Source organism: Coptis chinensis, chromosome 1 (assembly GCF_015680905.1).
Source record: "Coptis chinensis isolate HL-2020 chromosome 1, ASM1568090v1, whole genome shotgun sequence".
Classification (NCBI taxonomy): domain Eukaryota; kingdom Viridiplantae; phylum Streptophyta; class Magnoliopsida; order Ranunculales; family Ranunculaceae; genus Coptis; species Coptis chinensis.
The window spans coordinates 59503984-59529790 of NC_141456.1; the positions used below are offsets into that span (position 1 = coordinate 59503984).

Genomic DNA, 25807 nt, shown 5'->3' on the forward strand with positions numbered 1-25807 from the left:
TGAGATCATACTACAAAGTCTTATATGAAATGTCCATTTTATTGTGTTTGTATTTTGTAGTGAAGTATGTCATTCCAAGAAATTTGCTTCAGGGCGTAAGTTTGGAAGTATGAAGACTTAGTTCAGTTGTGTCCATTTCTTGCTCGGCTCAGTGGACTAGTAGAATACATGCTAAAGTGGTGTCGCGTGCATTAACTAGACTTAAACTTATGGGTTGACCACTATCCTTATGCCTACCAACTTTCATGGAGTCCTAAATTAAGAATCCCAGTCGGGCCGTATAGCACATTGGCCCTTTGCTGTCCGAAAAATCAGAGTCTTGTTTTGTAAGTGCTAAAGAACAATTGTGTGATTTCATCCGAAAGTGTGTGTGTCAGTGAGCTAGATCACAACTTTACATTAAAGAACCAACATACACAGAACCTATAACTTCTTTACTCATGAAAAGATTATACTTCATTACAAAACTGAGAGAAGCTGTTTTCTTTATTTCTCTCGTTCATGGAATAATTTTACACGAGAAATTTACATATAATTAATCACAACAAAATTGACATACAAAGTCATGTATCAAAAGTACTGAAAAAGAATGAGCCGGCTAATTTACACTCAAGTTGATATGCGAGCACCTCTTCAGTGCTCCCAAATGATATACATCCTTCTTGGTGAAGGTCAAAATGCCTGACTGCTCGCCAACCTTGTCAATCAGAAGCTTAAGCAATGGTACTCTTGAAAGGGTTCTGCATGAGCCCACCATGATCAGTTTCTTCTGCAGAAAATGTCAATTAATACAAGTCAGTGAGACATTTATTGATTGATAATTTCACTATTGATACCAGAAAAACACAACTGCAAGTGTTAATTATAACTTCAAAAGTATAACCTCAGATTAGAGTTATATGATATATAGGACGACAAAGAAAACGGACCAAATTGACAATGCTACCTTGGCACGCGTTAGAGCAACATTGATCCTATGCCAGTCCCCAAGCAGTGAAGAACTGTAGGACTTCTGATTTTCACTAGAGCGTACAAAGGACACCAGTATGCAATCCTTATCCCTTCCCTGTCAAAGAGTACTTATTACATCAGGGCCTCGACGCATGCAGCACTGAAAATGGACTAAGCAGACAAGCAGTAAGAAGCATAGAGAAAAAGATACACAATTGTCACTACCATTAATCTGTTAAAAGCCGTGCAAAAATCCATTAAAATTCGTCTAAAAAAAATTCTATTACCAAGTTGAAACATAACCTGGTATTTGTCAATAGTATGTATCTCGATAGCTGTACCAACAACACGTTTCATGGTATTTGCCTGTGAGTTGTACGGGGTAATGATGCCAATCTCTTCCTCAATAATGCCTTTGTCCACCAATTCCTTACTTATCTGCATGACAAACAAAATGTAAAACAACCATCTCTCAGCACAGGTTAGGAAAATAGTTCCACCACTGGCTACACAAGAAAAAGGATTCAAGAAACAAGCCAATTTCAATACACAAGATACAAAAACAAGTCTGTCAGGCTGACTTGGATGAACTAACAGAAATGGTTCTTCTTACCTCCGCAACAATGTAGGCCTCAGTGGGGTTGTTCACTGTTTTGTTGTCTCTCACCTCCAAAGCAGACAACATATCTACGTAGCAACAGACAAGTCATTGAGGACTCCAAACCTTGTCAACAGAAATGCAGTATCGGTATCCATGTGAAAGGATTCAAACCTGTGTTGACGAATACAACCGATCTGTTTGGATCCAACACCTACAAAATTGAAAAAAAACAGATAATAACTACTCTTAGTCATACATAAGGTAACCACACCAACAATTAAGCAATTTCAGCCATGTGAAGGGAAGAGTTCCTGGTAAAAATATCATAATTTTCAAAATTCAAGTCATTTTGCACGAAATTCGCTAGCTAATAATGACAAATGTTTTAGACGATATGACTTTTCAATAGTTAAATGTGGCATATGAGCATAACCGATAACATAATAAAAAGTGGTAGAAAAGGAAGTGCCATTAAATTATTTAGAACTTTCTGTTTTATAATTTGGTGAGCTTAATTTTACATGTGTTACTTTAAGAAGCTAATTGTCACAGCAGATATGTTTTGCATTTCTTGTTAAGCGAGGTTTAAGTGCAAACTATCCCAAGCTAAGGATTCTAAGTCAAAAATGTTTAAGCAACACTGGGACACCACAAACCAGTTGTGTAAATTGCACTTATATAGTGCTCTCAATACCAAATTTTCTTTGTTATGATGTCTGAACTTGTCACATTAGAAACAATGAAGATAGAGTTACCGTACCAGCAAAATATGATGGCTACCCAGTACCTCTGACTGAGACCTGGTTGCTTGAAAAAGAGGTGAATTTCTGGAGCACATTGATTGACACATTACTCATATATAAAGAATTCTAAGACGGCAGTCATGCTTTAGTCAGTAGAAGTATTAAGCAACATATCCATTTGAATGGGTTGTTTTTGTTCTTTATATTTTCCCTTTTCGATTAAAGCCAACACAAGGGGACATACTCTTGGTTGCAAATTGCTCTCTTTGTAAAAACCTTTAGCGGTTTAATACACGACTTCCTGTTTGGAATAAATGGATGCTCTAGACATGCACATGGGACACACCTAAAAATAACCACATATCTCTGCTAAAAATAAAGACTCTAAAATATTATTTCTCTGTATGATCTATATTATTTCTTGGAACTTGATCAATTTTGTTGAAATTTGTTCATGGCATTCAGATAATTGTATCACTGAATGTAGGGGTGCAAGTGGATATCCAAATATTTGAATCCGATTCGAATTCGTATTCGAAAAATCGGATATTATCCGAAAATTTCAGATATCGGATTCGGATTAAGATAATTTTTTATGTCCGAACTGGTTTTAGGATAATGGATTCGATATCTTGTCATATCCGCAAGATCCTAAAAATATCCGATCCGATTTAAAAAATTAATAGTTATTATATATAATTTATTTATTTATTTATTATTGTATAAAATATTATATATTTATAATATAAGCTAATAATATAAAACTATAATAACAAAATAATAATAATAATAATAAATGACAAATATATATATTTATAATAGTTTTTATAGTGGTAAAATGAATTATTCAGAGCAAATAAAATTTTAATTAATATTAATTTTTGGATCAGATATTATCCGAAATCCAATTCCCGAAATCGGATTCGGATAAATTTTTTAATATCCGTTGGATTCGGATATCGGTATAAATTTTTGGATTCGGATTCGGATACAGGAATATCCGAATCCGAACCAATCCGTTTGCACCCCTAACTGAATCAGGCCCGGCCCTGAGCAGGTGGCATGTGGGCGACCGCACAGGACCCCCAATATATAAGGCCCAAAAATATAGTTTTAGTGGAAAAAAATTATTTCGCAAATCAAAAGTCCAAACCGATGAAAAACCCAAAAAACTGAAAATTTCACAGTAAACAGTCGATTCTCTCATATTCTCTTTTCTCATTAATTATGTTCATAAAAAAAGAAAATAACAATAGATATAATAGATGAGGAGATCTTCTCAATGACTAGATCTCTCTCTTCCTAATTAATAACGTTTTCTTTTGGAAAATCACTCCAATTAATTGCTTGAGTTGTCCTCAATTACTTAAATACAAAAAGAATTAGTAAAAAAAAAAAAACCCTCATTCACCTTATGACCATCTAGTATCCTTTCATTCTCAATAATTTCTTTCTTTACAATTGTGGATTTGTATTAATTTTCACTTCGATCAATCTCAATTACTTATTCATCTAAATTTTGATTATTTTTCAAGTAAGTTAGAGATTAAAATCAATTTTTCCTTTTCTTAAATATTATTTCAATAATTCAATTTAATTCCAAAGTAATCTAGTCTAATATTATTCACCTAACTTGATTTCTTGAAATGACATGATTGTTTTCCTAATGCATTCATAGCTTATAGAATTTTGTTGATTGTTCCCATTACTGTCGCGTATGCAGAAAGAAGTTTTTTAAAATTAAAATTATTGAAATCATACCTTAGATCGACTATGTCACAAGAAAGTCTAAATGGGTTAGCGTTAATATCTATTAAAAATAAATTTTTAAATAAAATTAACTTTGAAAGCTTCATTGATGATTTTACAGTAAAAAATGCGAGAAGGAAAATATTTCGATGATCCAATTTGTGTTGATGGAAGACTGAAAGAGGGCCACATTTCGCCGTTTGCACAGGGCAATTGAAAACTCAGGAACGGCCCTAAACTGAATGTATGACAATGCCTATCAACTTTCTTACATTTTCTATTCAGAAACTTTATATACGTGTGTGGCACCAAAACCATATCCAAACTCTAAGACACAAATGTTTCAAACTGTAGTAGAATTTCAGATGCACGCTTGACAATTAAGCAGAAATACCAGTGTTGTGCAATAGAAACGCAACATAAATTCCTGCACACTTGATAGCCTACCTCCTTCAGCCAAGATGTGCTATACAGTGTACTCAAAAACTTGAGTTTGGCACTGGCTATCTCAGAGGAACCACAATGCAATCTATTTCCATATATCAGGGCATTTGACAATTCCATTATTCCAGCACACATTCTATACTGCATAAAGCAATATATTCTATAAGTTTCACACATTCTGTACATGTTAAGAAAAAAAGGAAGAAAAGCCGAGCAGCAAGACTTGGTAGACAATTAAGACTAACCTGGCTTCGCAAAGCTGAAATTGCCTGGGGATGCGCTTCTGAAAGTCTACAAAATAAACTTATCCCCATCCCATTTTCCCGAGCCTCGGTACTCTAAAACAATAGCAAAAAGATATCCAATTTTCTGGTCAACAAAACAGAGACTGAATACTGCAGCATATATTGAGAACCATGACCTCTCACCCCGAACCAAAAAAAGGAGAAAGGGTTTGTACCTGGACTAGTGGTGGTAACTGGTAATGGTCTCCAACAAGGACAAAAGTTGAAGCAAACATCAATGGCCCCAAGGATACCTAAGTAAAAATGTTCAATTAATTAACAATCTAATTATCGGGCAAGCATAAAATTCACTTCAGAAGCAAATGAACTGATGACACAGTGAGCAGGGTTGTATAAATTTAACTCCATATTAGGATGTAAATATGTGATTTATAAAGTATGTGCACAGATATAAAGCAAAGACCAACAAAAGTAACATAATTCTACCTAATAGTATTTGCATATTAGAACAAAATTATCATAATGTCTTCTAATGATTAAAAGGCCTTTCTTTCTATGAAAAACAGAGCAGGTAAAGTTTCTATTAAGGGTCTACTTAATTTTTCAGTTATGGTGCATGGGGAGACGTGGAAATACTCATCAAGTACTTGGTGTGCAGATGAAAGTCTATTACGAATTGATTTGGCTTTCTTTCACTTTGTACTAATGTACTTCATTTTTTTTCTTGTTTTTAGAAGCTAATTGTACTTGCAGGACATATACTTCCTCTTGATTCAATTCATGTAAATAATATTTTTAAACCAATCAAAAAAAGAAAAGGAAAAAGAAAACATGGTACTTCATATTTAGCAAGAGCTAAAAGTTTTCCTGTTAGTGTGACATTGGATTAAGAACCAAAAAACAAGGCTCAAAGATCCATTAACAGTGTAACCACAATTAAATTATGCACAGATGGTGAATGACAAAGATCAACTTTAACTACTACTGTTGACATATATGAGTTTCTAATATATTAATAGAATTGACCCTTCACATAAGTTCGAGCTTATGGAGAAATTGGCAATTTAACATGGTATCAGAGCCACTGGCTTCTGAGAGGTCTCGAGTTCAACTCCTACCAGGTGAAGATGTCCAGTCTTTCTATCTGTGCATTTCCAACGTGTCCCGCTGAGGGGGAGTGTTGACATATATGAGTTTCTAATATATTAATAGAATTGACCCTTCACATAAGTTCGAGCTTATAGAGAAATTAGCAATTTAACACGATCGATGGTTCCAAAGCTTTTGAAAATTTGCTAAATATAGAGAGGAAGAAGAAAAAATATAGAATCTAATATGAGGTGATGAGCGTCAGAGAATGTACATCATTATACAAAGGGAACTTATTATTCGTGTACGATTGGATATTGCAAATATAATTTCATAACAAAAACCAGCAGCATATCAGAAACCAGTTATCCATTTTAATAATATATCATAAACCAACTCTGAGAACATTGATGCCATTAAAACAAAAAATGCACAAGCCACACTCATAAGATAGACAACACATACTGGTAAAGTAGTTTGTCCAGCTTCATCCATAATGCACATGTCGAACTTCTTTTTCGAAAGCAAGGGATGAGTTATCCCCAAACAGGTAACTGCAACTACTTTTACTTGGTCCAGTCTCAGATTAATGTCTTCAACACTGCATGCACCCGTTGCTGTCAAAAGAGAATCTAACATAAAGACATGCACATATGAAAACTACATGGAAAAAACATGCCATATTAGAAGAAACCTCAACCTGAAAGGCAATGCCCACGAACTTCCTCATGGACGACTTCATATCTTCCAATACGTACAAAATCTATGCTCTGCAACAATTAATATATCAGAAACATGCAAGAAAATTCCTAGGGTACAGTATAAAAAGAGTAGTTCTATAAATGTTAGCATTAGTTCTTTAAAGTTATCTTAAACAACTAGCTAGACCAATGATGATATGCGGAAGTCATAGTTGAGGGATAGTTCACATTCCCTGGTCCCTATGTGAGAATACTTAATAACACATACAAATCAGAGACAAAACATAATAGACAGACAGGAGGTTGTCACTTGTCACTATCCATAGTCTCCTCACACTTTTAATTCTGGATAAGTATAACATAATTACAATTAACAACGGTTGCTTCAAGATTCGACTAACCAACAAGTTTGTGGAGCACACCCCCCTCTTATATTTTGAGGTTTACTATAAGAAGTGTGCATGCATGCCAGTTGCACATTTCCCCCATATCGGGTTTCTCTAGTAAGAATCAAGAAGAAATTTGATCGATATCGTATGCTTAAGACTAATTTTAAATTCCAATAGCCAATATAGCATAAGAGATGCAAACAGCTGCGTAAGACCAGGTTTAATGGCGCACTATAAAATCAAACAATAGTGACAATAGGGTCCTATGGACTACAGCATCCATATAACACCAACTGCATTCTCATATCTTCCCTTATATCTAGTGCTATTTGTGGTAATGCAACAGAGCTCAGACGCCACTGCCAATTAAGAATGACATAAGTTGAAAAATAGGTTCAGATACCATTCACAGTGGCGTATGGTGTATTTGCAAATCAGATACCACTCACAATGGCGTGTGAGGCATCCACAATGGTACATTCAATCACCCTCCTACGTGTCGGGGCTAAAAATTAGTCCGGCACTCTCAAGGTGCACAAATAGGAAAAGATAGAAAAAACTAGGGCTTTTAGGGAAGAGGTAAGACTGCACCAATGTACTGGCTGCATACGTACCCAGAGGAGGAGTAAGATCAAGTCTCAAAACATAGTTCTGGAGATTGCAGAGATTTTCATATTTCTAGATTTTAGATACCTTAACGGCCAAGAAAGGGGTTGTGGAATATTTCCATAGGAGTCGAATACTAATATGATTCTAACAGAGTCTTAATATGATTCTACTTCTAAAGTAGGATAGCCTTCCATCCCAACAAGATTTTCTTCTATCCTCCAAAGATTTGCCAAAAATATCTCAGTTGTCTCTATCCCCATCTGAGATCTTATTTATTTAGATGGAATTAGGGTTTTCAGTTCTGATTATGCAGCATGGACTACAACTGGACTTGTCAAATAAACGGGCCAATATATGTATGCTAAACAAAGAGTCTGATCAAGCAATAACATGAATGGACCCACAAACACATCCAAAAACTTCCCAAGAATGATCTTGGCAAGACTATGAATAGGCCCAAAACATCCCTCGGAATAACCTATATGGTCCCAAAAACATCTCGGGAAGGGTCTCAGCTAAACAAGGGAGAATCCAAAACATTATGTGAGAATGAACCAAAAAGTTCCACAAAGTAGCCCAAAACGTTTGATGAATAATCATGACAGGCCTAGGACTAAGCCTTAAAAGCGGTCCATGTGGGTTGGGCATGGTCATCTAAGCTCATTGTATGGCTCTGACTAAAAATGTCTTTCATAACATATATGAAGCACGTGCATAATAAAGTCAATGAATGTCTTGACTTCTTTCGTTATATGGGGTACACACCTCGCCCCTTCTTCAACGCATTAACAAATTAATGTGTAGTTGATATGTTGAAGAATAAGTTAAATGAATATTAAAACATTTGAAATGGACATCAAAATGAAATATATCAAAAATTTCTGGAATAATAAAGTGAATTAATTCATTTTAACCTTCCCACTAACTTTTTGACGTGACTAAGGAATGAATGCTACCTACCCAAATTGGTAGGTAAGATATGACAAAAATAAGGAAAAATTAATGTGACTACGTAGGTAAGACTAGAAATAATTATGAATTTGTTAGACTTGACCAAAGAAAAGAAGAAAATGAAAATGATAGGAGTGAAGTTCTCCCATTAAGCAAAAATAAGAAAATAAAAATGGTAAAATGGTAAGACTTGCGCAAGACAAGAACAATGATCAAAGAAAACGTTAAGCAAAAAGAATGGAGAATTAAAGAGAAATTTATTCACGAGTCTTCTTTTCCAACTCAATCATTATTCTTTTCTTTATACAAATGCAGCACAATTCACATAATCATTTAGATTTGTGGCAATAGTAAGATTTGTTTAGGGCATTTTTAGACCGGTTTTGGTCATATAAAAATTGGTATTAGCTGTACTAGCTCACTTTCCCGCCAAACCGGTTTGTTTTGAGCTCAAACATCAAAGTTACGTGAAAGGCATACATAATGACCACACATCCGTGAACTGATGCGTCCATGCATTGTGCCTACATATTTACATATGTGGAAAGATAAACAAAGAATAATGGATGAGTTGGAAAAAAGACTTACCAGAGTAAATCTATCTTTAAATCTCCCTTTCTTCTTTTTGCTCAAGGTTTTCTTTCACTCTTTTTTCTTATTTGGAGAATTTCACTCTTATCATTTTCATTCTTTTCATTTCTTTGGTCAAGTATAACAATAACATTTCCACATTTATTTCTAGTCTTACCTACCTAGTCACATTAACTTTTCCTTATTATTGTCATACGTACCTATATGGAAAGATAGCATTCAATCCTTAGTTAAATCAAAAAATTGGTGAAAATGATATAATCAATTACTTCACTTTATTACTCTAGAAAATTTTCAATGTTCATTTCAAAATTATTCATTTCGATATTCATTTCACTTATTCTTCAAAACATTAACTTCATATTCATTTGTTAATGTGTTGGATAGGGGGCAGTGCGTACACCATATAACAAAAGAACACAAGACATTCGTTGACTTTAATATGAACGTGGTTCGCATATGTTGTCAAAGAAATTTTTAGTCGGAGATCATGCCCAACACACATGTACCGCTTTTCAGACTTAGTCCTTGGCCTGCCAAGACTATTCCCAAGATGTTTTGGGCTACTTTGTGAAATCATTTTGGTCATTCTCAAACGGTGGTTTGGATTCTCCCTAATCTAACTAGACCCTTTTAGGGATATTTTTGGGCTCGTATCTAGGTTATTCTCATAGATGTTTTGAGCCCATTTATAATCTCATTTAGATCATTCCTGGGAAGGTTTTGGGTGTGTTTATGGATCCATCCAAGTTATTCCTTAACAAGATGCTCCCTTCAAGCAACATAAACGCCTCCAAGTGGAATCGAACTCCCTGAATGCCATTCAATAAGGCAGGGAACGGGTTGGGTTCGGGTTGGATATGGCTATATCCGAATCCGAACCCGAATAGTTTGATAATACCCGAACCCGAATCCTAATCAAACCCAAAATTTCAATCCGAACCCGACCAACCCGATCAGATAACACTAAAAAAAAAATTTAAAAAAAACCAAAAATTATATCCGAACCCGAACTATTCGGATTCGGGTTGGGTCGGGTCAGATTCGGGTCAAACCCGACCCGATTCCCTGCCCTACCATTCAAACAATCAACAAGCGTGAAAAAACTCCATGGTTTTGTGTGAGTTTGCTCAAACTCTGTTCACTCCTTAACTAGTTCATTTGACACTATCACCTTCACTCATGTGTTCAAAGAGTGTAACAAAGCGGCAAATTATCTAGCAGGATTATACCAAGTTGAATGTAATTTTTTGTATTTGGTGGTCTCCTCCTATAGATTTTCACTTAAATGTAATAGTGGAGGAATACGCTACTGGCATGGTGTATCAAAGAATTTAATATATATATGTAGGTGAAGGTCTGCCTAACCCTAGCTTATTTGGATAAAATAAAAAGATGCTCCGTTTAACAGGCTTAATTTGACGAGTCCAATTAGGGTCTACGCAACATGATTTGAACTAGAAACCCTAATTCCATCTAAATAAGATCTCACATGAGGATAGAGATGATCGGGATATATCTGGCATTGGAGGATAGAAAGAAATCTTGCTGGGATGGAAAGTTGTCTACTTTAGAAGTAGAATCAGATTAGGTTGCTACTAGGATGGAAATATTCCAGAATCCCTTTCTTGGCCGCCAAAGTATCCAAAATGTATAAATATGGAGGTCTCTGGAACCTCTAGAACTATGTTTTAAGAATTGATCCTGGACTCCTCTTCTAGGAACGTAAATAACCAATACATTGGTGCGGTTTCACTTCTTCCCTAAAAACCCTAGTTCTCTTCTATCTTTTCGTGCATACCCACCTTGAGAGTGTTGGGTTATAATTTTTTGCCCGACAATACGCATCCACCTATTTGAGGTTCCAGCTGGAAAACCACTGGACTTAGTCTAATAGATAAATAAAGAAGGTGTGGATAGGAACAATGATAATACAAATTTCAAAATGAACGCTTATTGCTCCATAATCTGTAAGCGACATTAGCATAGCGGGTACTCGTTTATATTGAGTTGGCCAGCGACAAATGCCAATACTCCTCGAGAACTTAATCACACACTAAAAGACGATTCCCATGACACCAATTTGGGGACTTACGTGGAAGTCAGTCAAGGTTAGTTTTCCTGGTTAGGATGATTTTTCACCATAATCCTAGCTTCCTCTTTTATTTTATAAAATAGAAGGATGGAAATCTTCATATGGTACTTTAATATATTTTATTCGTTTTTCTTATTATTTTATACTTGAGATGCAAAGTATAAGAAAAGGATATGCACAGTGCCACTTGCATAATCATAACCATATTGGATAGTTAAAGAGTGTTAGCTGAAATGTTCTGCTAGTAGTAAAGCTTAACCAGTCACTTTTAAGCCACAATATCCACACATGTTACGCCCAAGCACATTGAAATTTATATGTGCATTCACACACCACAGACACAATCTCTGTGGGTGTTGAACATCATAAAAGGCAGTTTAGAGACTACTCATATATATGCTAGTGTTGTTTTTTTTTACAAAAACACATAAAAAGAAAGAGGGAGATACCTGCGATTTCAGTTTGATGAGCAAATTATCAACAGCGGAGTTTGTGTAAGAGGTAAGCAAAATGGAGGAGCCCCTCATCAACAAGGCCTTCACTGCATGCACCATAGTGGATGTCTTCCCTGTTCCAGGCATCCCAAGGATAAGGGCATAATCCTTGGCTGTAAGTATCTGAAAACATAAATGTGTGATTACTGGCATTAAGACTTTTTGGAGGACACAAACAGCATGTATTTTACGAAATGACTCAAGTAAAACCTTAGTATCAAAACACACTAAGGCATAAAACGGGGGATAAGGATTGGATCACGATCAGCAGATACAAGACGGGGGGCATAAACCTTAGGATAACCCAAGTTGAGACGTCGAGTTGATCTGTACTAAAATGGGTTGGATCTAAAGCTAGATTAAATTTAACCTGACTTAAGTTTAGAAAAGTATCAACCATCCCTATATGGGATTCAGTAAAAATAATCTCATTTCTGTATCCGCTAAATGCCCTAAAAGAAACAAAGGTTTGAGGAAGAAAGATTTTGTTAGAGTTGGATTATGGACAAGTCAACCCATTTTAAGTCCTAAAATAAAACAGAATTTTGAGATAGTCCTTAATTAAGAAGAAAAGACATTGACACGCCTTTGATGACTAACTTAGACTTGGGGCCTGCCATAGAAAATATCAGAAATTTGTTCCGGTAAAAAAGCTTTGGTATTGCGACTGGGAAAAAAAGTTCAAGCATATTTTAATTGTACTAAGACAGCATTGTAACAAAAAATCGTTATAGAAACTTCATTGGTACATATGGCCATAATGATCTCTACTAGTATTTCACTGTATACAGCACTCTCCAACACATTCTTTCAGTACAGATCAACTTCACCACAAAAGACATGCTCCGGGTCTCACACAAAACCTCAATAGTGGATTTGTCATGCCTTCAACATAATCAACATCTGAGACATTACTGGAAATTGAGTTTCTTTCCTTCAAAATTCCGTTGGTCATCATTCGAAGGTTTCAGGTGTACATGGAAAATGCCAATTTTATAAGAATCAACTCGTGGATCAAAGTTTATGGCCTTTCAGACCTTACAATACATAGACAAAGAAAAACAATTTACAGCATATCAGAACATAAAAAATAACCTTGTGGATAGCTCTGCGCTGATCATTATTCAAATTCTTCTCCGATCGAATATAAGCTATTGCTGGATCTTGACTCAATATAAGTCCACTATCATACCTGGGCGCCTGCCAAAATTTATTTCAAAGCAAATTAGTAGCACGCCGATATATCAGGGTTGGCCGATATATCAGGGTTGACGAATCTAAGCAAGCAGCATAAACTCACCTCAAGGTCAACAATCATCTTTCTAAGATGAGAAGCCTGTGCACTTTGCACAAATAGTTGTACGAGGTTGAATCTTCACGTAAACAGAGACAAGCATCAAATGAGTGTCAGAATCCAGAGTTTTTCAACACCCGATTTCGTAGCTATGATTCATCAAACAGACGAGACAAAGCAAGAATCTGGGAAGTTACCGCATAGTTGCATATGATGTAATAGCTTCATCCTTGTCAATTTGCCAAATCTCTCGAAGAAGATTTACTGTTTCTGACCTAGGGCTGCTCCGCGGGAGTCTTAACCGTTTAGATAAGGAGACCTATTGAGTTTGTGGTAAATTTTGCACACAGTAGTGATGAGTAGTTAATTCATCAAGAAATGAACCAAATATCATGATGAAAGCTATCATGCTAAAGCTAAGAAACAATTGCAGAGATAGGATGTAAAAGTTGTCCTTACCAAAACATGCAAGCGACTGATTTCATTTATGATTCCATTTGCAACAACAAAGTTCCCAGATTCCGTCCTAAGTATCTAAACAAAGAAAACATCACAAAACATTAAAAGATGCTAATGCATGTGTTGTGTGTTCAAGATGCGTGCAAATGAATTTCAAAAGAGTTGGCATCATTCGCTATACTATGTAAGTTAACAGCATTTAACTAATTATGCATATAACTGTCCATTTGCAGATGGATAAATATGCATTTAAGGGCATGGACATATTGTATAATGTGGAAGAAAATAAGTACAAAAACAGAAAATTGGCAATTAACCTACAGCCTACAAACCAGGTGAGTATTCTCAAGCACAAAGGAAAGCTCCAGATATCACATGGAATACTTTTTCGGCCGATAGATTGGATATTATATACAGTAAATGCCGAAAACTGAACGCGTATGATCAATGAGATAAGGCATACGAATCACAATTACTCTGCAACAGTGTTTAACCTAAGGATTGCTGTCACATCAAACTACTAACTCTAGAAATTATATGAAGTATCTTCTAGGATGAGCTGCAATGAAATCTATGAAATATTATATGAAATTATATGTCATGCCCAAACTAACACCCATTATCCATATAATTTGTATATCTAGGGTTTCTTAAAAGTCAGTTGAAAAGGTAGTATTCAGATATCTAAGAATTTTATTTTTACTTATCTATTACTACGAATTTTATGTTTCTAACGCAGTTAGAGCTGCTTTTAGTTTAGGTTTCCCTTTTCCAAGTTGTCTAAGATAATATATAAAAGCCATAGGCCTTTGGCCATTTCAGAGTGGATGTTGATTAGAATTTTGGCTTTGTTTACTTTAAAGATTTTCGTTCAAGTATGTTCTTGTTGAAGGACAGTTTTACCAAACGCTGAAATCGACATAGATCAAGAAATTCGGTACCTCGATAACATCAATCACTCTTAGAGCGTCAAATGTCAATGACATGCGACAGAGTATGAAAGGGACTACTGAAACAGACTTTACATAACAATGGATCTCCTACAACAAGCTAAAATGTGGTACAAGAAGAAATCTGATGCAAATTTGGTAGAAGCGATAACAAGGATGCAAGGTAACGCTTTCTAGGGTGAAAGTTTATTAGTTGGAATCAATCTTTCCAGGGAAAACCCACGGCTTAAAGGCCTACTTTACAAATTATGAAGTACCAATTATACCATTACAAACACCTTAATTCCATAAATACTCCTCCCAATTTTAAATGTGCGACGAGCATTTTCACAAGCATAAACTTACCCTACCTTTTTCTCAAAAGGACGAGATATCGATTATACCTACCCAAATAGTAATTTAGTAATTTACCCTTACAAGACGGATTATACCCGTTTCACATTAGTCATATCACGTATAACCCCAATAATATAAACTTTTCCCTCCATATTTCACAAATCCCCAATTCTTCGGAAGGCCACGGTGTTGAGTAAAGTTTGATCTTCAGTGACAAATCTCACTTGGATAGAACTTAACTGATGTGAGACTAAGCACCACGTTAATCATAACCTCTCTGACAGGCACTGCTCAGATTAACCTCTTGGAATACAAATTTCATCATCTTTGGGATGAACCATCCTCAGTTCTGATACAATTTGTTCCTACTAACTCCTGCAGCCAATACTATACGGAAGAAACAACCCCTAACAAGAGACCGAAAGAGAGACATAATAAACACGAAAGCTAGACAACGTCTTGATTAGAATGATCCTATCACCAGGGGACAGAAAGTGCCCCGTTTACCCAGCTAGTTTATTCTTGATCACATTATCCCAAATGATTCTAGACCTATGCTTGCAATGTCACCATTCTTCTCTGCCAGAACTGATAATCAAAAACATCAAGATTGGATATGGACAAGTCTTGACTGTTAATTGGATTTCTTGGTGGAACCCACGGCCATGCTCCATATAATGTAAATACAGCTAAGAAACAACACATATCCCTATAAATTAGAGAAAAATAAACAAATACGATATCCAAAAATAATAATAAGTAATAATAACGAAAAATAGGGAAAACATTGGTATCCCAAAGCTATGTTACATAGACACACCATATTTTAAAAATAATATGTGTCATATACGTATCCACGTGTCTGTGTCAGACACACCACCGACACATATTGTAAGTGATACACCTCAATTTTTTATATTTTGCCGTGTCAGATACCTCGTATCCGTGTCGGATATGGACACTCGTCTCCGTGTCAATGTAACTTAGTGCCCAAGAATGTTATCATTTCTAATTTCCCATAATTGTTTTTGCTGAGCACAGGATATAGTTTATTTCATTTCCATAGAGCTATTATAGTCGATAGGATTAATAAGTAGCTTCCACTTTAGAGAGGAGCTAAAAAAGCAACAAGTAAAACTAGTAACCGCCAAAAACATAAACAAAAGCCAATACTTTCATAATTAGAATTATGAATACAATAGCAGAAATGAGCTCCAGACATGGAATGGTAATGAAAGACAGCCAACAGGTATTGTGACATTAAGATGAATGACATAAAGATGAAAACCAACAATTGACTTTAAAGTGAATCCATTATACAGAAATACCTAGAGAAACATATCATATACTCATATGTAACAAAGGTGCATAAAAAGTATATTATCCAAGATTTCATATCAAGCAGATTTCTCTAACGGCCAGAAGTTTGAATGCAACAGATACAAGTAGCATGTACTACTAGTCCCATTTTCACTAGAGTCATTATCTTCCTTTGGCGATAGAAATTGCACCATCGATCTTGTTTTAAGAACTCATTTCCCAAGTCATATATCTCCTACCAAAGCATTACTGGAATGGAATGTTTCAACTAATTATTCAGAAATTTGTAAGGACTTAACGCCAATTGTGTATTAGAATGTATTATTGGATACTGCACTGCAAATCAATTCCACACCAACAGGGAAAAAAACACAAAAAATAAATAATTAGCTCGTAAATAATTATACCACGTAGTCTCCACATTTGAGTGTGCAATCCAGGTTTCTTGTTAAAGAAGAAGCTTTATTTTCAACCTCTCCGTCATCCATTTCTATGTCATGAAGAGGCACATCTTGACGTGCAAAACGGTAGATAAATCGACCATCTTCTGAAGATTTATTTGGTGAGAGATCATTTGACAGATCAAGCTTAACGGAGGAAATGCCACTGGGGGAGCATTCACTCTGATTATGTGAATGCCAGAGTTTTCTTTTCGCAGCCTAAGATATCCCAAAAAATAAAAAGAGAACAAAATGACAAATGATTAGGTCATCTCCTCATCATTCTTATATACATACCATTTTTACTACGTTATGACTGTATACCTGTGTCTGTTCAGCTTCTAAGTCAATTAAATGATCCCACTGTCGCAGGAAATTACAATGATCACCAGATAAGTGTTTAACATGTGAGTCGAAAACGTCCCCCAGTCCACTACTATCTACATTGCCACCATGCGCCTGGAATATTTGAAACTTTAGACCATAAAAGTTGCTATATGAAACTTAAACAAGAGAAACAAGTACAAAAGTGACACCCCAACAATTTCAAAGATCACATAGAACATCGAAATCTTAATGACACAAATTAACAGGACTGAAAATTAAAACTTAATGATAGATTGTCCACTTGGAAATTTCAGAGTAAGTTAAATATTTGTAGATATGATCTCTTCGCTGTATCCAACATGTCCAACAAAAATTTCTAACCACGCCAAACCTAGTCTGCCCTTAATGATGAAATGGACAGTCCACAATGTTTCACTTAACTACATTTGATGGGGATAGAAACTTTGGATTTGTTAATTTTTCGTGAAAATGTGTAATAAAGTGGGCATATCATCATATCCATAAAAAGTTAGCCTAATCTAAAAGTTCTAAGTGCACTAACAAACATGAGTTTGTTTATAGACAAAAGTACCTGGATATACAATGTACTTTTCAAAATATTAAGATTACTACATTGTACTTTTTTTGTGACAAAGAAATACAATGTACTTTTGTGTTTAGTACATTTACTACAACGTCAAGCATTCTGTCCAAAACCCTTCACCGGATTCAGGCCAAAACATCATAAAAAGTGATCCTAGGGTTGGAGATGAAAGTGGGCAAAGGATTCCAGTAGCAAAGAGTCTTCCAAGTGCATGCTTTAGCTATGTTTTGGCCTGAATCCAGTGAAGGGTTTTGGACGGAATCCTAGTCGTTGTAGTCATTGTACCAAATGCAAAAGTATATTGCATGTTCTTGTCACAAAAGAAGTACAATGTAGTAAAGTTAATATTTTGAAAAGTACATTGTATATCACAGTATTTTTGTCTTTGTTTATTTGTCAAATTTATATATGTCCACAGAACCCTTTCCCATATATGTATGCATATATACGTGCATTAAAAAACTTATCATAATATAAAAAATCATCCAGTTCCCAAACCCGAGGGAGATTTTCTCCCATCCCTCACTTAGGAAAAGTGTCTAATGAACAGACTCTCCACTGTCTTAAATCACGGAACTTCATTACTTTTCCAAATCCACAAAATGAAGAATGCAATATTTCATATCTATAAGCTATCAAAGATTTACATAAAGTAAACAAGGAAGAAGTACAATGTACGATAAGCTCTCCTACAAAAACAGAACAAGAAAATAAGAAAGACAAGACCTACAAAGTTAAAAAGGTAAATATTAGAAAGAAAAAAAAGTTGTGCAAAAAAGCATCCCAAGAAGATAAGTCTCGAAACTAATCCCCTCCATGGCGCTCCACTGTCTCACCAAATGGAAAATGAGAAATCCTTCCCACGAGTTGAAGTATCATTGATGTTATTCTTTGCTTGAAAAAAAGGAAAATCACTGAAAGTGCAAATTGACCCTGGGAAAGGATTTGGAAAGGAAAGCTCCAACCAAGCTATCAGGTCTAGGCAAGAAAAAAAGAACGCCTAATGGAACACCAAGCCTTAATTGTAATCACTGTTCTAAAAATCAGCCTAGGCGGAGCCTAGGCGACTCGCCTAAGGCTATAATCGGTGGGCAAGTCGGTTACCCGACTAGGCGGTCCAGGCGGGGCTAATCGGTCTAGTCGGGTCCATATTTGTTTATTATGAAAAAAACCCAAGAAGGCAAGTCCCAATAGGGCTTACAACAAATTACTCAAATTAGTGAAATTACAAATCAAAGGCCGTATTCTTTACCAAAAAAAAAAAAAAACCCGTATTCAACTTCGTTCAGTAGCAGCTCGTCCAACTTCATTCCAACTTCGCTCCAACTTCGTTCAGCAGTAGCTCGTGTTGTCTCCCAACTTCCAAGATAAGGTACTAACTTCCTTATCTTCAAGATCATCACGTTTTTCCGACATTGTATACTTTTATTAGAGACAGAACATAGTTCAGTAAAGTAAACAAAATAAACTCTAGCTAGGAAAACTAAAGTCAGGATTATCCATCGTTTTTTCCTTGTATATTTTGTTGATCTGCTTTATCATCTCTAGCATTGGGTACATAGGAATTGCTAGTTCAGAGTATTTGATGTACGATGAGAATGTTAACTATTAGTTGATCCTAAACTTATAAATTAGAAAAATCAGCACCAAGATAGCTACCTATATGTTCAGACTCCAGTTTGCATTCTACAAGTGTAAGGGTGTGAGAATATTAGCACCCTTTAATAATAAAGACGCAGGGAATTACTAAGTATAAACAAGCCAACAGGTTCACGAACTACCTCTTTGTTCTCATCAGATTTGAGGTCAATTGATTTCAGGTTTACAAATTTAACCATTGCTAAGGCGCTTGAGAAATTTGTATCTAATATAACATGAACTGATTTGTACACTGTATGCGTGTATGGAACTAACATGAGACCAAATCTCACAAATCGTATAAATGCAAACAATGAGCCTGAGTGTACACAAGCCAAGCAGTTCCATAATATGCTCTAGGTGTGAATAAATAGGTTGCCTAATGTTTTTGAGTATTGAAAACATTTAACTTCCAACTTCCAGCAGCAGCTCAATGTTAAAAGTTAAACCTAATGCCATGTTTTATTGTGTACTTTTCTAGAATATTTATGTCATCCTAATTAATATCAGTATAGTATCTAGTAGGTTCATATATTTTCTATGCCTAGAAACTATAAGCTAGTGTGTTTTTGGAGAAAATTAAGTGAATGAATGACAACTCATTTAGCTATTTCATATATTTTGTTCGACTAGTAATTTACATGGTTGAATTGTCTTTTTGGGTTATTAATTGTTGTATGATGCTGTGATATTTTCAATTCAATGGTTGGTAATGTTGCTTCTTCTGTGGCATCTAATGCCGTGCCCGAATCTGAATCTGATCCTTTGAAACGTGATTCCGACGATGTTGGTTGGGAGTATGGGATGTTGAGAGATGCAAACAACAAGGATAAGTTAAAATGTAAGCTGTGTAATAAAGAAATTAGTGGGGGGCATTTATCGAATGAAGCTACACATTGCGAACATTAAGGGACAAATAACAGCATGTCCAAAGTCTAAGGACGAAGATAAAGCCAAATGTAAAGCTGCACTAGAAGGAGCAAAAGTTAAGAAGGGTAAGAAAGACCAAAGACATTGCGAAGTAAGAGCAGAAGTTCAAATTATTGATGAAGAAGATGACGAGGTGGTGTCAAGGAAGAGGCCACATACTCTAGGGCCTATGGATAAGTTTGCATCCGCTATCACTCCTGATTCCTCAATTGATGCAAGAAAAAAGATGCGCCAACAAATATTAATGATGCACTTTGGAAGGAAAGAACTCATAGCGTGCATCAATATTTGTCTCGATGGGTGTTTGAAACCGGTATTGCTTTTCATGCTATTGACAATGATAGCTTCAAAAGATTTGTTGAAGCGGTTGGTCAATTTGGCCCAGGTTACCTACCTCCAAGCCAATACCAGTTGAGGGAGCCATTGTTGAAGGAAGAATATGAGCGAACCAAAAGTTCACTCGAGAAGCAAAAAAAAGAATGGGCTACTAGTGGGTGTTCTATTATGACGGATGCGTGGTCCGATTGAAAAAGAATGAGCATCATGAATTTATGTGTCAATTGCAAGCTAGGCACAACTTTCATTTCTTCTAAGGATGTTTCAGAGGAGTCACACACTGGAGAATTTATTTTTTCTTATGTTGATAAGTGTATTGAAGAAATTGGGCAGAAAATGTAGTTCAAGTTGTGACCGACAATGCTTCTAACAATATGGCCACGGCGGTTTTACTGAGGAACAAGAGACCACACTTGTTTTGGAGTTCATGTGCCACTCACACATTGAACCTTATGCTTGAAGGGATTGGAAAGCTACCAAAGTTCAAAGAAGTGATTGATAAGGCAAAGGCGTTCACTATCTTCATTTATTCACATCATAAAACATTGTCGATGATGAGGAAAGCTACAAAAAAAAAAGACATAGTGACCGGGAGTTACTAGATTTGCAACTTCTTTCCTGACTTTGCAAAGTTTGATGGATAAAAAAGAGAAGTTGAAAACTATGTTTACTAGTGATGAATGGGGAGAGTGCAAATGGTCCAAGACTGCAAAGGGAAAAATGGCATATTCCACCGTGTTAAGTATGGCTTTTTGGAATGGGGTAACACTATGCTTGAAAGTATTTGCTCCTTTAGTGAAAGTGCTTCGTGATTTCGACGGAGATAAGCCATCTATGGCTTTTTACATGGTGAACTAAAGCAAGCAGAGAAAGATATCAAAGAAACATTCAAAAATGTGGCAGCTAACTACAATCCAGTCATAGATATTATCGAAGAAAAAGGTGTTGGTCGGCTTGACAGTCCATTGCATTTGGCTGCCTACCTTTTGAATCCTTATTACTACTTCAAAGATCAAGATATAGGAAATGATCCAATTGTCATGAACGGGATTTTTCTTTGTATAGAGGAGCACTTCTTCCATGGTGACTTTGATATGCAAAATAAAGTCACAAATGATGAGTTATTGGTGTATAAGAAAAAAGAAGGTGCATTTGGTAGACCCTTGGCCGCGGCGGGATGCGCCAAGAATGATGATAAGTATGATCCAGGTAAGATATTCATTACTTAGTTACTCATTTCCATTCCGTCTGATATTATTTAATACTAAGTAACACACTAACACTATTTATATTTGTGTTTATTGCCTTATCTATTGACTAGTTGGATGGTGGTCTAACTATGACAATCATACTCAAAACTTGCAAAGAATGACTTCAAGGATCCTCTCACTGACTACAAGTTCATCGGGATGCGAGAGAAATTGGAGCGCTTTTGAGGGGGTAAGTACTAACCAGAAAGTTTGTAGTAAGTGGTTAAATAAATAAAACTAAGAGAGTCAGAGTATTAATAGTATTTTAACTTCCATTTTCTTTTGTGTAGATACATACAAAGAAAAGGAATAGACTTGATGCAGCAAGGTTGGAACATTTAGTCTATGTCCAATTTAATGCCAAACTCATCGACAAGAATAAGAAAGAAAAATAATAAGAGGTAGATGTATTACTTGCTAGTGAAGCTAATAAGGCACAAGGATGGATTGTTCATGGTGGGGATGATGAAGAAGTTGATCCCGGTTCGGGATTTACAGGTGGTATGGTTGGAGAATCATCAAGAGCGAATAATGTTAGAGAGCTTCATGAAGAAGATTTTGTGTCGGATGAGGAGAGCGAGGATGAGAGAGATGAAGAGTATGAGTTTGAATCTGATGGAGAGAGAGTGATGGAAAGATATGGAGAGGAAGAATTGTAGACCTAGTGGAGTAGTTCAGAAGTCATAATGTTATCTTTTTGTATGTTTATTTCGATTATTTTGATCTTATGTCATTTTGTTTGAGTTATGACCGTTAGGAGACATGCTATGATTTTACTTAACTTTCGTGGTTAGATTACTATTATATATATATATATATATAAAACCGCCTAGTCCGTCTAGGCACCGCCTAGAAGGCCTAGGCGCTCTTCCACCGCCCAACTACCGTCTAGCGTTTTTTAGAACACTGATTGTAATAATAACCTCCTCCAAGGATAAGGCTCTAGCCTCAATGTGTCTTTCTGTGCCTCTCCAATCACAAGCGGGACATATCACAAAAGTAAACATATTCTAAAGTCTACTCCTTCGAGTAGGGCTGTCAATGGGTTTCGATAACCCGATAACCGATCCAAATCAAACCGATAAAAAACGGTTTGGGTTTTGATAATTTAGTTTGCCCTCTACCAACCCGAAACCGAACCGAACCGATAAGATATTGGTTTGGTTTTGGGTTTGCCCTCCACCTAACCGATATGAACCCGAACTGATAAGATAGTATTTTAGTAATATTTATGATTAATTTTGTATATGTTTATCAATTGTGTGGTTAAAATTAATTAATTTAATTTAAAATTTAATTGATTTTATAGTTTTCAGTTCGGGTTCGGTTTGCAATATATCTTATCGGTTCGGTTCGGTTTCGGATTCGGATTAAACGTAATATTATCAGTTCGGTTCAGTTTCGGGTTCCCAATTTTCTTATCGGTTCGGGTTCGGATTTCCCAAAACCCAACCCAAACCGATCCATTGACAGCCCTACCTTCGAGACAATTCACCCTCGAGGCTCAGGAATCTTATAAGTCCCTCCTCGAGCCAGGACTAACCCAAACCAATCCTGACCAATGCACAAAATAACTCCAAACGACCAAACCTCCCAAGAATAGACACAACGGATAAGGACATGACCGACTCACTCACTATCAGAAAGACAAAAAGCACAGCAATTAACATGACTGGCTGACTCACCATCAATTGATGTTGAGTTCATGTATGTCAACCAAATGTTTGAAATAGCACTAGGACCATCGTACCCCTAGCTAGTAATTCGCCGAATTATTCGCGAATTATAAGGTTTGGCGAATAAAACGAATAAGTCGGCGAATTTTTGAATGATACAGTTTAATTCGCGAATTGGTTGGTCCGGGCTTATAATTGCCGAATTATAATGTCCGGATCTTTGAAATTCAAAAAAACGGGCCGGACCTTAGTTGGAACCAAAAATAAATGTGTTAGTAATAGTAAGTAGAACCAAAAATTTGACATTTGTATTATTTTTTCATGAATAAAATTGTAAAAATAAAAATAAAAATAAAAACGTTATGTACTTATATATCAAAGTTTTAAATATAAAATATATAGCCAAATTTTAAAGGAATGCATTCGTATTATACCCGTTTAAAACACGTATATCGTATTTTTACCGTTAGCGTTTTATTGGACCGAATATTTAAAAGTATTATTATTGAAAATTTCGAATCTTAGGCGAATAATTGCCGTATCGAACTTTTGCCGTCCACGAATTTACTAGCTATGATCATACCTCTATTTGATGCTTCACAACTTCAATTATCTAATGATATAGAATCTTCACTAAGCGAAATAGATCACTTTAGATTCCTCATTCCTGTCATGTAGATGTGCTTCCTACACTACAGATAGGAGTACATATCCATAACAATAACAACTTATTACACATCGGTCGGCTGAACTAACAAATTCATGCAATCAATCCTATCTATCCTGTCATGTGAAGTTAAGTGTTCTCAGATCAAATCTGGCTGCCTGAAGCCACAGCCATCATTCCCTCTCCCTTCCAGCACCCTCAAACAGCACTATTCTTAGCATTCGAGTTAAATGACCTTACATTGCGAATAATGATGCAATCTTATACCGTGTTCCAAGCTTTATCACCGATTAAATTTAGATTCATGAATGGATAATCTTTTATAACTCTTCTAATCTTTCCACTCATTCATCTAACATCCCCATCTCTGACAAACTCATTATCTGTGTTCCTAGATTGCCAACATTTAGCTCTTCCCTATTAATTTTCAACAAGCGTGTCTTTTTATACAGATAGGGATTTCAGTATTTCACAGATGTATTTTGTTTTGCAATATAATGAATATATAGATGACCTTTGGGAGTGTGACCCCTTAGGAATATTTCGCATATTTGACCATTTGAAAGTAATCTTCTATGCACTTGCAGGTTGGAGTCCATCAAAATCCTGACCTAAGACCCCTACTCTCAAAAGCTTTTAAACATATAGGGTGGAGTTTATAAATATATCATAAAGAATTACTAACTGAAGACAAATTCAGCTGCTACATGTAACAAACCTTTACCAACCTTGTGATAGACTGTACATACATTGAGGTAGCGACAACTTTTGCACACGTTCAGGCTCTACCACAAAAGACGCAAGGATATATCAGATAGCAATCAAAAAGTGCTTTCTAAGAGTTTTAATGAAAATGGGTTCTAGACCAGCAATTTATATACCTGTAACATTGGAGGCAACTGCTGCACAGTTGAAGCCTTTAGTATATCGTGTGCAAGTTCATTACGACGCATTATTATCCCCACCATGTCAGATCTTTGAGCCATAATGCCCTAAACAACAATAAAGACATACTCAACTTGTTTGGAATTAGAAAATACCCAATTTTAAACTTAATTAACCATACCTGTGTTTGATCTGTGTGAAGATAATACAGAAGACCAGAGTCAATATGCTTCAAGTATCTGTGGAAAAATAAAGCAAACAGAATAATGTCCTATAAAGTGGGTTTCCAGAAAATTAATAATAAATAAATCTTGCAAAATAAGGCGTGAGGTACAAAATATTGCCAGATGAATCTCACCTCTCAGACATCAGAAGAGTGTACAAGATCACCTGAGCAGAGTGTTCCAGGAAAGACTGCACCAATGAGAGATGTTTTGGTCGAAATTGTCAAGAAAACAATTACAAGTCTGTATTTTTCCATCAAATAAGAGTCAACTAGTCAAGGCTACAAGCTTCAGCTTTGCCATTGCTTAGACATACCTGGCCAGTGGTTCTTTTTCCAGTTTTGAACTCTAAAGGCAGGAATTTCTCACTGGTGTCACTGATGTTTGAGCCTACTTTCACTCGGACGGAAGCATCAATTTCACCTTTCAGACCATATCTTGGTGCCCATGCCATCTCCTCAATGTCCATCACCTACAATCCCATAAACTGATTGTAAAGCTATGATAGTCAAATACTCTTCTTGTCAATCACACACGCACGCGTGAGATCTTATGCTTGTGTAAACCACACTTGAGAATCACTGAAAGAAGTTAATTTCTTCTTCCATGTCAACTTAACTTTTAACAATAAATTGCATATTTCAGATGAACTTAAGTGCATTCCTCATGTCATCTTAACAATGAATCGTATATTTCAGATTAACAGTATATACAATGTAATTACATCAAAATATCCATACATGACTGAAAATGTACAGATACCATGTATAAAATGTACATGTATATTACTATAATTTGTTTGACATTTCGGTACATAAT

At 35.8% G+C, this 25807-nt stretch overlaps 1 protein-coding gene and 1 pseudogene across 1 annotated transcript in view; one reads left to right on the plus strand and one right to left on the minus strand.

Annotated features, from left to right (window-relative positions):
- Positions 1–413: 413 nt before the first annotated feature.
- Positions 414–25807, minus strand: part of EMB2411 (DNA replication helicase) — a 31352-nt gene continuing 5958 nt past the window's right edge. The window contains exons 13-34 of the mRNA XM_086604190.1: positions 25305–25460; positions 25123–25178; positions 24946–25003; positions 24761–24871; positions 24608–24664; positions 16776–16910; positions 16419–16670; positions 13406–13480; positions 13144–13265; positions 12953–13025; positions 12748–12852; positions 11608–11775; positions 6523–6592; positions 6288–6439; positions 4949–5026; positions 4734–4826; positions 4492–4629; positions 1724–1763; positions 1565–1638; positions 1255–1389; positions 947–1066; positions 414–769 (exon numbers count right to left, since the gene is read on the minus strand). Of these exons, the coding sequence (XP_086460316.1) occupies positions 599–769; positions 947–1066; positions 1255–1389; positions 1565–1638; positions 1724–1763; positions 4492–4629; positions 4734–4826; positions 4949–5026; positions 6288–6439; positions 6523–6592; positions 11608–11775; positions 12748–12852; positions 12953–13025; positions 13144–13265; positions 13406–13480; positions 16419–16670; positions 16776–16910; positions 24608–24664; positions 24761–24871; positions 24946–25003; positions 25123–25178; positions 25305–25460 (2439 nt within the window). The 3' untranslated portion in view covers positions 414–598. The remainder of the gene's footprint in view (positions 770–946; positions 1067–1254; positions 1390–1564; positions 1639–1723; positions 1764–4491; positions 4630–4733; positions 4827–4948; positions 5027–6287; positions 6440–6522; positions 6593–11607; positions 11776–12747; positions 12853–12952; positions 13026–13143; positions 13266–13405; positions 13481–16418; positions 16671–16775; positions 16911–24607; positions 24665–24760; positions 24872–24945; positions 25004–25122; positions 25179–25304; positions 25461–25807) is intronic.
- On the plus strand, positions 20661–22195 carry LOC147524746 (uncharacterized; annotated as a pseudogene).